The 14,789-nt window shown below is 44.6% G+C and overlaps 1 protein-coding gene across 1 annotated transcript in view; it reads right to left on the bottom strand.

Moving 5' to 3' along the window:
- Positions 1-14,789, bottom strand: part of LOC119184563 (uncharacterized) — a 36,342-nt gene that overhangs the window by 20,950 nt on the left and 603 nt on the right. Inside the window, exon 2 of the mRNA XM_037433968.2 lies at positions 6,961-7,017. Within this exon, the coding sequence (XP_037289865.2) occupies positions 6,961-7,017 (57 nt within the window). The remainder of the gene's footprint in view (positions 1-6,960; positions 7,018-14,789) is intronic.

Raw genomic sequence — 14,789 nt, 5'->3', positions numbered from 1 at the left:
CATCCACAGTTGTCATCGAGCGCTCGGTATTGTTCTGGAAACTGTAGAATTCCGGTAATTCACAGACGACCAGCAATGTTAAGAAGGTAGGCGAAAATGCACAGGTCACCAACGCGAAGCATCCCAGCTGGTCTGAGAGCTGCATGAGGATGCACCTGAGATTTCTGCGCTGCATGGGAGAGCACACCTCAAAGCCTTGTGAGATCGCTGCATCTAACATGACGTTGCTGGCGCTCAGGGCCGGCAGGATTGCAGGAAATAGCACACAGCTCGGTGCTGTTACGGCGCTGACCATGATAAAAAGTGGTGCGATGGTACGCCGCAGCTGCGCTGTGCTGTTCGAAAATCTGTCTGTGGGGCTGGCGGCAAGGTTAGAGAAGTGGAATGTGGAGGTTGTATTGACGGTGACAGGTCACCTGTCAGTGGGAGCTTGAACAGCACCCATTGGCGTAACTTCGCACCACCAAGACAGCGAGTGGCCTTGCTGCCCGGAAACGCTGCTCACACTTCTGACGGAAAAAAAGTGCACCTGTATACCGGCCCGTTGTAACTGCTGTGAAACGCCTACTGTAAGCTCATCGGTGAAGTAGGATTCTTTTTTTGCGTGTTGATGAGGGTTCTCTTTTGTGTGTACAGGGCAACGCTTGACCCTGCGACGTGAAACATGCGGTTGAATAAAAATCGTAATAGTTTTGTAATCAACTAAGTATATAAACACATCAGGGGTAAAATATGCACAAGCAAGTCTGACAGAACAAAAATGATAGTTGACCTCTGTCAAAAAATACGTGTTCATAAGTACGAAATTGCGAACAAAACGGCGTTCAATAAACATTCATACTTCAAGATACAACACAAGGATAGAATAAATATGAGAGAAAAAATGCCAATAAAAATGTCAAAGGAACACTAAAATAATGCAATTACTTGGTATATGCTTTTAAAAAGTAATTATTTTAGAAAACACTGGGATAATGTTTTTTTATATTTGAACTGAAATCTACAACCATGACGCTATTGTTTTCAAATTTTCATATTTTTGCGACAATCAACGACATTCTCTGAATGAAACTTTCTGAAACAGCGTATGTTAGGACTGTGGAAAGCACAAATGACAATGTATTTAATTTTGCTGCGTAGGATGCAGTAGACGTGGTCAAAATCTTCCACGTCAAGGTGTTTGGTTTGGGAATCTCAAGGTGGCGTCTCCACCCACATTTCTTTTTCGCGTATTTAGTCGCTTGCCAAGCATCTTCTTACGGTAAGGGTAGTGTTTTCTAGATTGTCGAACCTTAAATCCTAATACACGAAAATAGTTTTCCATTTAGTGTCATTTAGGTAATAATGCATAGAGATTGAAAGAATGCGAACGTACATGAATAATAAATGCAACAAATGAGGTGGCGTTTGGTAATACTATTCATTTATGCTTGTGTGCTATGTAAGTATTAATTCTTCATAGCAACCACTCGCTTCCTAACTCACCGCTTTATGACGCCTGGAATATTTTAATGGTTCTGCCTTGCAACACTGCATCTATGAGTAACTACTGGCACTAAGCAACAACTTCTAGAATGGTCATGGTGCTGCACTGGACCAGCCACTAGCCACACAGGAGTACTGGATTCATTATTGAACTCACCAATGACTATTTTTCGAATTTACTTGCGCCTATCTTGAATTTCCGCTCTACGACAACGCTCAGTGTTGTTCACAAGGATTGCCTACAATGCTCTCACATGAATTTTCGTGAAACGATATCCTCAACAATATAGCCTTGTTAGGTGGTAACTATTACCAGAACGTGTATGTCCACATTGTAATTGTAATTGCATTGTAATTGCAATTGCATTTTTACATTGTACTTACACTGTAAAAAAGCGTAATTTCTCGGACAAACACAACCAGTGTAACGAACAGGCAATCAAGCTAATGATAGGCTAGGTGACGGTGTTCCTCGCTAAATCACTCTCCCATGAAGATCATAAAGCAAACTAAAAGCAATTATACTAATAAAAGTGCGCCATTTCTACATGTGGAATTTTAACCTACAGCGCTACGCATACACGTGCGATGTCGTACCTTAATTTGTAGCTAAGAGATTGTAGGTTTTAACGCTATTGAAACAAAAAGTGCTTTTTTGGCCACTCTGTTTCCTTCTGTGTGGGTCGTAGTCACTGCACCGAAAACGGAAAAGGCATTGTTTTGTATACATTCCATAGCTTAACTGTTCATTGCTTTCATTTCTCGTATTCTCAAATTGGGAGAATGTATTGTGGCTTTGTGCGAGAATATCTCGCTAATTCTAAGGACATTCTGAGACTTCGTGACAACATTGTTTGTAGACTTTGTCATATACATGGACCAGGAATTACATATGTGAGTCGACACGAGCTGTTTTTGTGTGTACCAGCTCATTTAGGGCTTATATAGGCGAATATAGTATTTTGCAGTTCGCACAGTAACAATTCGTTAGAGGGGATTTCGTGGGACTATTCGTCTGTTCATAATAACTAAAGCTCCGAAGAAAACAATGAACTATTAACGTTATTTTGTATTGTTATTTTGTCTTGTAAACGCAAGTAATTCACCTATTTTATTCATTTAATAGCAAATTCAAGCGGCAATTTCAATCACACTGCCAGATTGCTCGCAATGGGCCCGCGGCGCAAGACTCCTGTGACTTAAGTAACCTGGAAGCTGCTATGCACTCTTTCTTAGTTTCATACCCCCACATTCAACGCTGGTTTGCAGGCGTGCAAAAAGCTTCTTTCACAAGATAAATGACGCGCATCGCCTGTCGTGCATCGCGATGTTGCGAGTGAGTTTTATGTCAGAATTTAGACCACGGTTGAAATGCTCTTTGCCTTTGACAGTTTACATCACTTCAGTCTTTTCTGACATTGCGCGTTACATCAACTGCAAACAAAGTTACTGAGCATCGCTACTGCTATGAATGAAACAGTGATGCCTAACTATTTGCTATAGCAGTCATGTGGCTAAGGCACTTGGCTTCTGACCCGCAGGTCGCTGGATTGTATACCAGTCGTTGCGGCCACATTTTCGACGGAGGCGAAAATGCTCGAGGTCCGTGTACTTAGATTTAGGTATACGTCAAAGAACACAAGGAGGTGAAAGTTTTCGGGGCCCTTTTCATTGGCATCTCTCATAACCATATTGTTGTTTTGAAACGTTAAAATATAACAATCATTAGTCTTGGTCATGATGAATGACGCTATGCGAGGCAGCCATTCAAGCATTTCTTGAGGTACGCGTGCAACGTGGGCATATCGAGTTCAATGAATACCCAGGGCGCAACCGCGAAGGAAATCACAATGGAAGATTGGATATCTCAAAAATGTTTGCGGAAATGAATCTTCTGCTTGTTGCAACCACCCCTGGTGAAACCGCAGTCGTGATTGGGTGCTGTCATCGAGAGTTATCACGCAGTTTACGGGCACCGCCAAAAAAGGGCAACTTAGAACATTGGCCCCGTATCTGCATGTTGCACCGCAAATGTCGTACCTTTAGGGTACCGTAAAGAGTAAATAAACAGGCAAATGTACAGACAGACAGACAGACCAAAATGTTTGCGTCGAAGGTCCCCAAGAAAGACTATCGTCTTTATTAACTGTCCCGCAGCCGCTCAAGCCTTGATCCCTGGCAACACAATGGTAGATAACAACTGCCCCGTTCTCATTGTCCGTTGCCGGAGAAGTATCACAGGCAGTAATGACCACCGATAGGCACCAAGAGTTCTGCTTTATCTGTCGTTACCATACGTTTCGGTGAGATGGCTACCACTGCCGTTCGGCACTCACGAAGCCACGGGCCGTAAACAAGGTACGTGCAAGCTCCGTGAGACATATATGCAAACATAATTATTTTATAACGCAGGATTAAGACATTTCCTCCTGTTTATCATGTGCTGATTAACGTTTGCACGTGATATGTCTATGCTTCATAACAATTAGGTCCCATTTTTGTAATCCTCATATAAAGAATTACCGCTAACCGCAAATAAATATTAACATGGCAGCACCCGTGGCAACTCGAACACCTGCATGGATGCTGAAATGAGCCATTTCTTGGAGCCAACATAAGTTACGCTCTGTCATTTTTGTTGTAGTTGAGCATATATACCAACTCGTATGTGCCTTCGGATGAGGACTAAAAGCCTCGTGCTCTGATTGTGTGAGAACCTGTGTCACCTTTCCCAGCCTTGCCGTACGGCCCTTTTGCGTTTTGACTCTGTTGTGACTTCTCTGGTTCATCGCATTTGGCGGAGGACGCTGAAATCACCACGCAGACTTAGAGTTCTACTATCGCAGGTTGGCTGAGAGACGACCACATGACATGACAGAGTTAGCCACTACCTAGCTCGCCCCAGCAAAACCAGCACCACCGGCTGCCTCGTTTCCCTGCCCCGGCGCTACCACCAACAAGTGGTAACACGACTCAAAGCTCGTCTACGTTATTTGCTATTTGGCTGACGTCGCTAAGCTTCGGTGCACCAGCCGCGAAACCGCTATCACCGAATGGTTCACCTTCATGACCCTCGTTACCGAAGACTCGGCCGACCAGTTGTCCGCAAGCTTCACACTGAGCGGTGTCTACGCCACCGAGCACAGCAGCCTGGCGTGACGCTTCCCAGTAACATTGAGGATGTGCTCGACCTCTGCAGGCGTGTTAACCCATCTATGCTTGAGGAAGAGAAGGTCGAACACATTCTCAAGGGTATCTAAGACAACACATTCAAACCTTTGCTGGTGAAAAGCCCGACCACTGTGGCAGTCGTCGTCAGCCTGAGCCAGAACATTGATGTATTGCGCCATCAGCGTTCTCTCACCCGGCAGTGTGTCCCACCTCCAGGTTAGATCTCGGTCGTCGCAGTCGCAAATGGCAACGTTCACCGAGAAACTCAATCCAACCAGATTACGAAATTATCAGAGAGGATGTCACCCGATAGCAACGCGCCCTCCGCAAGCCTGCCTTTGAAACTGCAACAGGCTATACGTGACGAAATTCGCGATTCCCTCCCAGCAGTTCCGGGCCCTTACCCGTGCACTTCCATCTCATCTCTCGACTACCAGCTACACACCACCTGTGCCAAATTCTGCTCTCAGCTGTGGTCACGCGGCCACAGCCGCATTTATAGGCTCCTTATCTGCAACACATCATCCCGCCTCGCTTCCAGTTTACAGGCCCACACTTCGCTTTTCCGTCCATTTGATGCGTGGTGCCCCCATGACATCTGCCCTATCTGCCTTTCGTGTGGCATCGCTAGCCATATTGCACGCGTCTGCCGCCGCTGTCCAACACCTGCGTACGCCTCCTTTGGAACTCCTACCTAAGCGCCGCAACATGCCATTACATCTGCATCTGAACACAGGCACTCCGACTCGGATCACCGCTGATCAAGTGCTCGTTTCTCATTCACTCATTTGCGATGGCCATTGCCTAAGCGTCATCGACCACCTTCTGAGAAAGGAAACTAGTCACTGCATTCCATAGGCAAGAACTGCTACTTGTGCGCAATTCTAAGGCGTCCATTTTCACATCATTTTTGCCGTGCAACGTTATTGATGTCGATGTTGAGAGATTCGCCACACTAGATCAGCTGTCTTTTTAGTAAGCCTGCAAAATATAACACCCTGAGAATTGCATAACGATTTTTAAGAAAAATGCAATGCAGTTCCGATTACACATTGCTGTTCAAGTGTCTTCGCAAACACTGCTGTTCAAGCCCCAGTTTCGTAATTTCCCGAAAGCAAATATATACTGCAGTTTAGACCTTAAAAGGCATACAGCGCACGAAAAGGACGTCATGAACTCAATGTGGGGTGAATTGGCATTGATGGTTACAACCCCACTTTTTTTTTTCGCCGAGCACTCTGCTCACCTATGCATTCGCGCAGACGCAAGGCGGATGCTGAGCTGGCGATATGACATGTTGAATACATCATGAGCATTGTTTGTCCTTACAATTGGTCAAAAGACTCTGTAGGTTACGCAGTGCTGAAAGTAACTTTTTTGGTTGAGCGTACTTTTGTTTATTGTTTAGTGAAACTTCGTGATTAGCAATGTCATGTTGTGCCCTGACGGGAAAGGAACTGCATGTGATATCATTTCGAAAATGCAGAGATCGATTCCAGCAGAAGTTGTGTACGCGTACACATATATTGCTGTTTACTCTGTAGCGAATTCGAGGCCGTATGATTGATGCTTATATCGTCCTCTTGTCTTCTGCACTCCACTGCAGCATAATAAAAAAATGCAGCTCTCCCTGAGCGGGCTGGTCTTTCACTTGTGGAATAGATTTGTGCTAGGTGCTTTGCGCTCAAGCAGGGAAAATATTCTCACGCAATGTGAACATTAAGCATACTAAGACGTAACGCTTGCTACAGCAGCGACGCCAGAGTTTCTAACGTAATTTTCTACTATCTCAATGTTTTGAAATGAAGAACTAGCGATACAAATGCGTAGATTTATGAGAAACTCGATTATCGGAACCACTCTAGAGCTACTTGACGTCAGAAAAGTGAGTAATAACAATTATATGGAGCATTGGCGCAAGCATAGCGCACATTTTGTGCGACAGGATTGTCCGTTGTTTGCTCTTACATATTTAAAGCCATCATCAGAAATTAAACTTATCCTGTCGGTAAATCAGAGTAAGGCCTAAAAAGTGTTATATTTGTAATATCCTGTTGAGTGTAAGGACAGTTGTAACCCAGTTGATACATGGCTCGAGCAGCTTTAAAATGCTCTGCAGACGTTCTCGACTAACTTGTCCAATAGTTGCCTCAATTATATTCAATAATAACACGCTCATAGCTGTGAATATCATTGCGAGTACAGCGACCTAGTCCTACGCAGAGCCCGTAACATTATAAACACCGACGAAGGTTTTGCAGTGTCCTTCACGCTAATGTGGGATGACCCATTCGATTGTCTTACCACAATCGGCCATGACCATACTGCGTTGCGTGGAGTAGATTGTGCTGAACCGGCATCCTAAAACAACAGAAAAATCAGTCAGTTGCGCAGTGATTAGCGAAATCGTGAAATCATAGTAATTCACCACAGCCCAACGTCAGTTTTTTGGCGGATGTTTGCCTCTATATTGCAGCACATTTGTAACCATGTGACCCAAAGGCATAAAAAGGGTATATTGTGCTTACGCCAATATAATATACGAGACGGTGAAGAACGTTCATGACATTTTTGCGTGTTCAGCGCTGGTTGTGAAAATGGCTTACATTTATACGGGCTCTCTTTGAGGTTTTATGGACAGTGATTTCTTTCACATTTATTGGCTGTCCATGCTAGCTTTCATGAGGATGACAATAGTAACAGCGCGAAAACAGAACCATGACACAGATCATTTGTGTCGTCGTTCTGTTCTCGTGCTATAGCTATCGTCATGTCATACCAACTAGCCTAAGCTGCCACACTTCAGGAAGATGTTGAACAATGCAAGTATTTCGTGATTATTTACTGCACATAAATGCGATTTATCAGAAATAGCCAGGCCTTATCAGAAATAGCCAAGTTTTATCAGAAACAGCTAGGCCAGCGCGGATCACAAGGCGCAGCTACAGCCAAAGTGGGAAGAATGGCCTCTTCTAGACCACGGTGTACATGCTAATAAAATATTTAGGGCATTTTATCCCGAAGCCACGTTATGACTATGAGAGATGTCGTAGTAGAAGGCTTCGGAAATTTCAACCACCTGGGGTTCTTTATCGCGCAATGACATCACACAGCGCAAGAACATCTTCCATTTTGCCTCCTTCGTGAAGTAACCACCACATTCAAGTTCATGATTGATATGTGGGGTTTAACGTCCCAAAACCACCACATGATTATGAGAGACGCCGTAGTGGAGGGCTCCAGTAATTTCGAACACCAGGATTTTAGCGTGCACCCAAATTTGAGCACACGGGTCTACAACATTTCTGCCTCCATCAAAGACGCAGCCGCCGTAGCCGGGATTCGATCCCGCGACCTGCGGGTCAGCAGCCGAGTACCTTAGCTACTAGACCACCGTGGCGGGGCTACTAAATCCAAGTTCGAACCGGCTACCTTCACGTCAACAGTGGGAGAAAGCCGGTAATTATGCTCCGCGACGGATAGTTGTAGAGGCTCTTAAAGCCAACTAAATCAAGTACAAATAAAACGTATCCACTACACCATAATGCAGTGTGATTTTAATGATGTCGAGAAGCACCTCTTATGCCTTATTTATTATTCTTTGGAAAAGTGATGACGATGATATGTGATGTATATTGTCCCAAAACCACTGTAGTATTATGAGAGATGCCGTAGTAGAGGGCTCCGGAAATTTCGACCTCCTGGGGTTCTTTATCATGCACCCAAACCTGAGCCCACGGGCCTACAGCATTTTCGCCTGCACCAGAAATGCAACAGCCACAGCCGGGATTCGATCCTGCAACACTCAGGCCAGCAGTACATTAGCCACTAGACCACCGTGGCGCCGCTTTTCGAAGAAGTGTGCTGCCCGCTACACCTTTGTGAAGGGCTTCTAAAACTCTTCACGGTGGCCTCATGGAAAAGGCACTGGGCTGCTGATCTACAGGTCGCGAAATCGGCTCTCGACCGCGGCGGCCCCATTTTCGATTGAGGCGAAAATGCTTCAGGCCAGTATACTTAGATTGAGGCGCACGTTGAAAAACCCCAGATGGTTGAAATTTCCGGAGCCGTCCATAAGATGGCTTTTTACGTTAAACTCTAACGATTATTATTAGTGTTTAAGCTGTGTCTCGTTTTGATGAATACTTAATGCTGGACCAAGTATAAGGAGTTAGATTCAATAACGAGTCAACAGGTAGCGCGAGGCCTATTTGAATATGAATATAAATCTATCACGACGTAATACATCTGTTCACACGATTATTTCCTTGACATCACGTTATTATACAATACTTTTGCGAAGCATTTTCAAGCATGAAAGAGGGCCTTTGGTAGAATACCGAACTTCAACGTAAAAGGCTAGTTCGAATGCCATGTGATTTCGGCTATCTCTTCTGATTTCATTAGTTTTTTTTTTTATTGCAATAGCGGTAACGGACGCTGGTTGCGACGGGCGACTACGGCGCCAAAATTGGCTGTTGTTGTGAAGTCATGACAGTTGTCGCGCCCGAATCCCAAGTTGCGTGGAGTGCACTGCACAGTGCAAGTGGCATGTGAAGAGTGGCCCTCAGAGCAGATATTGATTTTATCCAGTATTCCATGACCAGCCTTAATGTCAAGTAGGCAAGCACCCATCGTGATTTGCGTGGTCTTTTATGTCTACAGTCGAGGTACTCGCGATACATCTGCGAGACATCATCTGCACTTTGTTGATGCTGTATCCGACGAATCACGGCGAGAATTAACAGTTTAGCAGTGCGTAGTGGGTGACAAGCAAAAAACCATGTAGTGGTCACGAAATTATCATTGTCTGATGGTTGGTCACTTTTTTTTTACACTTCTGCCACGCTGGCTCACTCGTTTCCGTGCCGATTCCTCACCCGGCTTGGCACCTCTGTTGGTGCTTTTTGCAGAGCAGCTTCAAGTGTTCGGGTCTCTCTTTGGTAGAATACTCGACTGCCACCAGATATTTCGGGTTCAAGCTCCATCCGATCGATGATATATTTTCTTATTTCTACTTATTTCGCACGATTGCTGTTAAGGACACAATTGACGGCGGACAAATGCACTACTGCTATTGTAATTTTTGAGCAGTTTTCGTCTCTAAGAGCAGCAGAATTGGTAGGCGTATTACCCCGAAAGGATCATGAACATGTTTTACTTGAAGGCACACAAGCGTGAAAGCATATATACACTGTGCCCTACACTATGTCAGACGAAATTTTGAACAGAGCACCCAACACGCGGAAATAATGTCGTCTTTGACGTCTCTTGCAGTGTGCGATATTCTGATAAGATATTCTCAAGATGATAGCACTAAGGGGACGGGGAAGTGCTGGAACAGTAGTTGTAGTCAGCGAAATGAGTTCTTTCCCTCGCGTTTCAACTGTCCAGGGCTTAGTAATACCCAGTAGGAATACACCCTCAAAAAACAGTCTTTCAGAGTCAAACATGCCGCGTCGGTATCCACAGCAGCTCAACGGAAAGCAGGGTAAATAAAAGGCTGTCCTGGGGCTCCTCGTACCGCTGCTGCTCATAATCTTGTGATTATGAGCAGCATAATCTTGTGATGCTATAAGACGCTGACAGACAAATTTTGGGGCTGTGTGGTCTATATAGTGATAGCTTCACGGCGTTATTCAGTCGATGAATCAAGGTCTCCGGTGAAAATGTTCTGCGAAAGTGAGTTTTCGTTGCGGAAAAATAAAAAAATAACGCGATAAAAAGCACTGGTGTTGTGTCTCGTGGAGTTAAAAGCTAGTATAAAAAACGAATAATGCTACGTCTCTGTTTTCATGACCATAGGAGACATACATAGAGCGCATACCAGCTAGCATGATTGAATTGTTAAGTAACTTCATTATATGATGGATGGCACACTGTCTTAAACATAATATTTATCACGCATCAGCAAAGTGGGTTTTCAAAATATGCGAACAAAAGCGTCCACAATCTGTGCGGCGTTAGGGGGGGGGGGGCACCACGGTTGACGAAAACTTCTTACGGGAGGAAGAAAACACCTAATATTTGCAGCACCACAGGTTAGTAGCTTCTGTGCAATCGCATGGCAGGTGGTGTAAATTGTCGAAACCTTTACCCTCTTGATACCAAAAATAGATATGGGAATGATGTCAGGAACTGAAGGCAACCGGAAGAAAAAGGTGGAAAAGTTTGTCAAGTAACTGCATAAGTTTTCGTGGATCACCTAAAGTTCGGTGACGTTCGCGCTGGTCGTACATCACTCAGCTGCACACAGAGTGATAAGAACGGGGCCAGTAATCTCGACATTTCCAATGGTCGCACATTCGAGGGACATCGTGATTACCGGAAGTGTGTCTCTCCCATAACTGGCCGATGAGACTAACGCCTAGGTGGCAAGGTGCTATCATGAGCCATCCGCGTTAATTTCTGTCGCCGCTGTGATGGTACGTTGGGCTGTCTTTAAGCATTAATAACGGACGAGTGGACTGATTGAGCTTCGTAGATTGTATCTTCTCGAAATTGTGATATAAAAAAGGATCTGCGCACAGTTAATTGCTAGTACTGCACAATACAGAGATTGACAGCGCACATGGTGGCTCTTCATGAAAAACCTCGGGAGAGCTCACTGATGACGGGACCAACTATCAGCACGAAGCTCTAAGCGGCCAGATAGGAGATCGCCACGCACTTGTATTCCTTAAGCCGTAGTGCACAGCGACAAAAGACGCCTAATGGCATCCTTTCAGGACCTGAGCTGAAAGAATGCGCCATCTACTGTTTATGACCAAAGAAGAAGGAAGAAAGTTTAAGTGGAAAGACAGGGAGGTTAGCCAGTTCTTAGACTGGCTGGCTACCCTGTGCTGGGGAAAGGGGTGAGGGGAATAAAAAATGTTGAAAGAAATGTTGTGAAGACAGGGAGAAATTACAAAAAAATGAAAATTGCGGCAGAGGAAAGGCAACATCAAAGAGTATAAGACACAAAGTCTGTCTCTGAGGCCAGTTGTCCGCAAAAAGCGCAGCAAAGCTTTCAAAGCCTTCTGGGCTGAGGATGGGCTCGGCCATTGACCCAGAATCCTTCGTTCCGACAAAGGCCGATCGTCTAGTCTATCCAGAGCTGCAGTGACCAAGAAATTTTCACGTGCAAGTATGGCTAAAATGTGCCTCCCAGCCAAACAATAGCAAGGCACTCCCTTTCGGTGAATGAGTAATTCCTTTTGGCACCCGATAGGAGACTGTTGACATTGGCTATAATGCAGGCTCCCCCTGCCTGATGCTGGACCAGGATAGAACCCTTTTCGTGATGGTCGTAATCCGTGTGAAACCGTTCAAGTGGGTCGTTTGTTCGGGGTGAACCCCTCAAGGGCTCCAACAGTAGATGTTGTTGTCAAAGTAATGAGCGCAGAAATATTGTGGCCTACACAGCGCCCAAGAAGAAGGGCATATTTGTCTTCATTAGGTGCATGAGGGCCTGTGCAGTGTTTACAAATGTCTTCGCAGGGCACTTAAAGTGTGAGCACAGCCCGCGAAAGGTACGGCATCCTATGTGCAAAAATACACTATCAGATTCTGCTTAGGTACTATTTAACCAGGGTCGGTGCGTACACCAAAACAAGTTGACAAGGTGGCCAGCCATCATGAGTTACTGCTATGTAAAACGGGACTCTGATGCATTGCGAATAACAGAGAAAGTGGAAGATTATTAGGGCGGATTGGAAGGTTGGTGAAAAATTCTATATTATTATCAAGGAAACTCGGGTAGATTTACTTGTTAGAGTGACAGAGAACAGTGTTGATCATCCGCTCGCAGGTGGCCGGAGGGTTGCATAGCCAGAAGGATATAAACTTAAGTTGGTCGAAAACGTGCGGAAGCACAAAAGAGTTCTTTTCAATGGCCAGCTTGAACTGAGAAATTTATTTATTTCCGTGAAGTTGACTCAAAGTCTCATCTATGCGTGGTAGCTCGTATAACACGGTTTTGGAGATCTTGTACAAATACCAGCAGTTTATACAGAATCTCCAACTGTTCTTACAGAACAAATACAGGGGTACGTGTATGGGCTACACGGTTGTTCAGTTATGCTCCAATGAGCATCTTGTCCACGTTTCTCTTAATTCTATTCTTATATGAGGCGAAGAGACCTGAGATGCATTTTTTGTGGTATTGTGGCGCTGCTCAGTGCATTTTCGCCCCAGCAGAAGATCAGAGAAAGTCAAATACACGCCAAAATGTTTCAAGAAGGGAAATGAGTGTGTCAGCTTTGCGAAAATATGGGCATTGCGTAGTTATTTTTACAGTTCAAAAGGGTGACTTAGTAGCGAGTGCGAAAGACGTTTTTAGTTGAAGCGACAAAGACGATAAAGATCATGGGCGGACAAAGCTGAAATGGCGCCCCGCCGCGGTGGTCTAGTGTCTAAGATACTCGGCTGCTGATCCGCAGATCACGGGATCAAATGCCGGCTGCGGCGGCTGCATTTCCGAAGGAAGCGTAAATGTTGTAGGCTCGTCTGCTCAGACTTTGGTACACGTTATAGAGCCACAGGGGGTCTAAATTTCCTGATCCCTCCACTACGGCGTCTCTGATAATCATATGGTGGTTTTAGGACGTTAAACCCCACTTCTCAATCAAAACGGGAATGGCGCTGTCGTCTCAGGGCTGCAGCATGACGAGATCGAGGCAACGTGATAGCACCCCTGCATATCAGCTTAAATTACCCCAGTATGCACAGAAATGCAACCATGACTTTTACTTACCTTTACAGTAGAGCTAGAGTGTAAGTGTGCGTTTGTAGAATTTATCTTAATGGGGAGATTACATTCGCTATTACTTGCAAGTTGTGGGCACGTTACAGGGCTGCAGGTCATTGTTCGTGATCATGAACAAAGACGCTCCGCATAACTGCATGGTTTTTTTTTGTTCCTAGGAGCACTCGAAGTTCGAAAACGCTGGCAGACATATCTTGATGTGTTCTGTTTCCTTAAGCAAAGAGGCCCTGACGCTACTGCTTTTGATGATATTAGGAAATGACCGTTGCGTCTAAGTAAGGTGTCGATAGCGTTGAAGCATTCGTACGTTAATCGTTGAATAGCTTCGCCTGGTGCTATTATATGATTCGGTCACACTCCAATGTGTTATTTCGACTGTTCTTCTGAAATAACGCTGACATAAAGTCATTTATAAAGCAGCTTCGAGCATTTGTCTGGGCTCTGTAATTGAAATGCCTCATGTCTTGTCGTATTCATGCGTTATACTTCGTCTGATTGCGTGCCTTTCACTCCTTCATTTCACCAGGGCTTGTAGCAAACAGACGGCGTCAACGACTCCTGATTTTCCACAATATGGACATGTGAACAATATCTTGTAAAGTATAGTAACGACTCAATCGCCTATGTTATGTGTCTAAGCATGTGGATACGTACCATAAAAAATAACTGCTGCATGCACAAATTTTAGTGTAGCAGTTTGCTATAGTTACTGCAATCAGACGAGCACTTACATCTGCAGACTCATGCCTCTTCGCTTTGCCAATTTCTTCCACCGATCTGATCGGTATGTCCTAGTCTCGATAAAACAACTGTGTCACAAAAAAGGCTACTAACATAGACTGTTGCAGAATGCCGCCCTATGACCATCAGTAAAAATGTACACTTCACTTTGATGTGGTATACATGCTCATAACATCTTCCCTGCTCTTTGTTCCTATTTTTTTCACAATCTCGTGATACGCACCCTACCAACTTTAAAATAACAGTGTTTGTAGTTAAAAGCCTGTTTTTCGAGAGCAATGACGATAATAAATTAGAGATTGTACGCTCTACATTGAAAGTGGCAAGGTTGGTGGATGTTTCAAGTGTTATATTTCACAGCCATATACGCTAACAAATACACATCGTATTGCCGTCGCTAATGTCATTACTTCACATTCAAGTTGGTTGAATACAGTTGGTAGAAGTTTTACGCCACGTAGTTTTCATAAGGAAGCAGTTCGGGTCAGTGGTACACGCCAAGATAGTCTTGGCACTGCGAACTTGTTACGCTTACAATAAGTTCGTGTCTATAGCGGTCACCGTTTTGTAGCACACGGCTCCTACTTTGCATTCCAATCCTTTTATTCTTTTCTTCTTTTTTCACCTATTTTTTTGCTTCCCCTTT

The sequence above is a fragment of the Rhipicephalus microplus genome, chromosome 8, assembly GCF_043290135.1.
Source record: "Rhipicephalus microplus isolate Deutch F79 chromosome 8, USDA_Rmic, whole genome shotgun sequence".
NCBI classification, from domain to species: Eukaryota; Metazoa; Arthropoda; class Arachnida; order Ixodida; family Ixodidae; genus Rhipicephalus; species Rhipicephalus microplus.
Note: the sequence above shows the minus strand (reverse complement) of the source record. Positions and strands in the feature narration are given on the sequence as shown.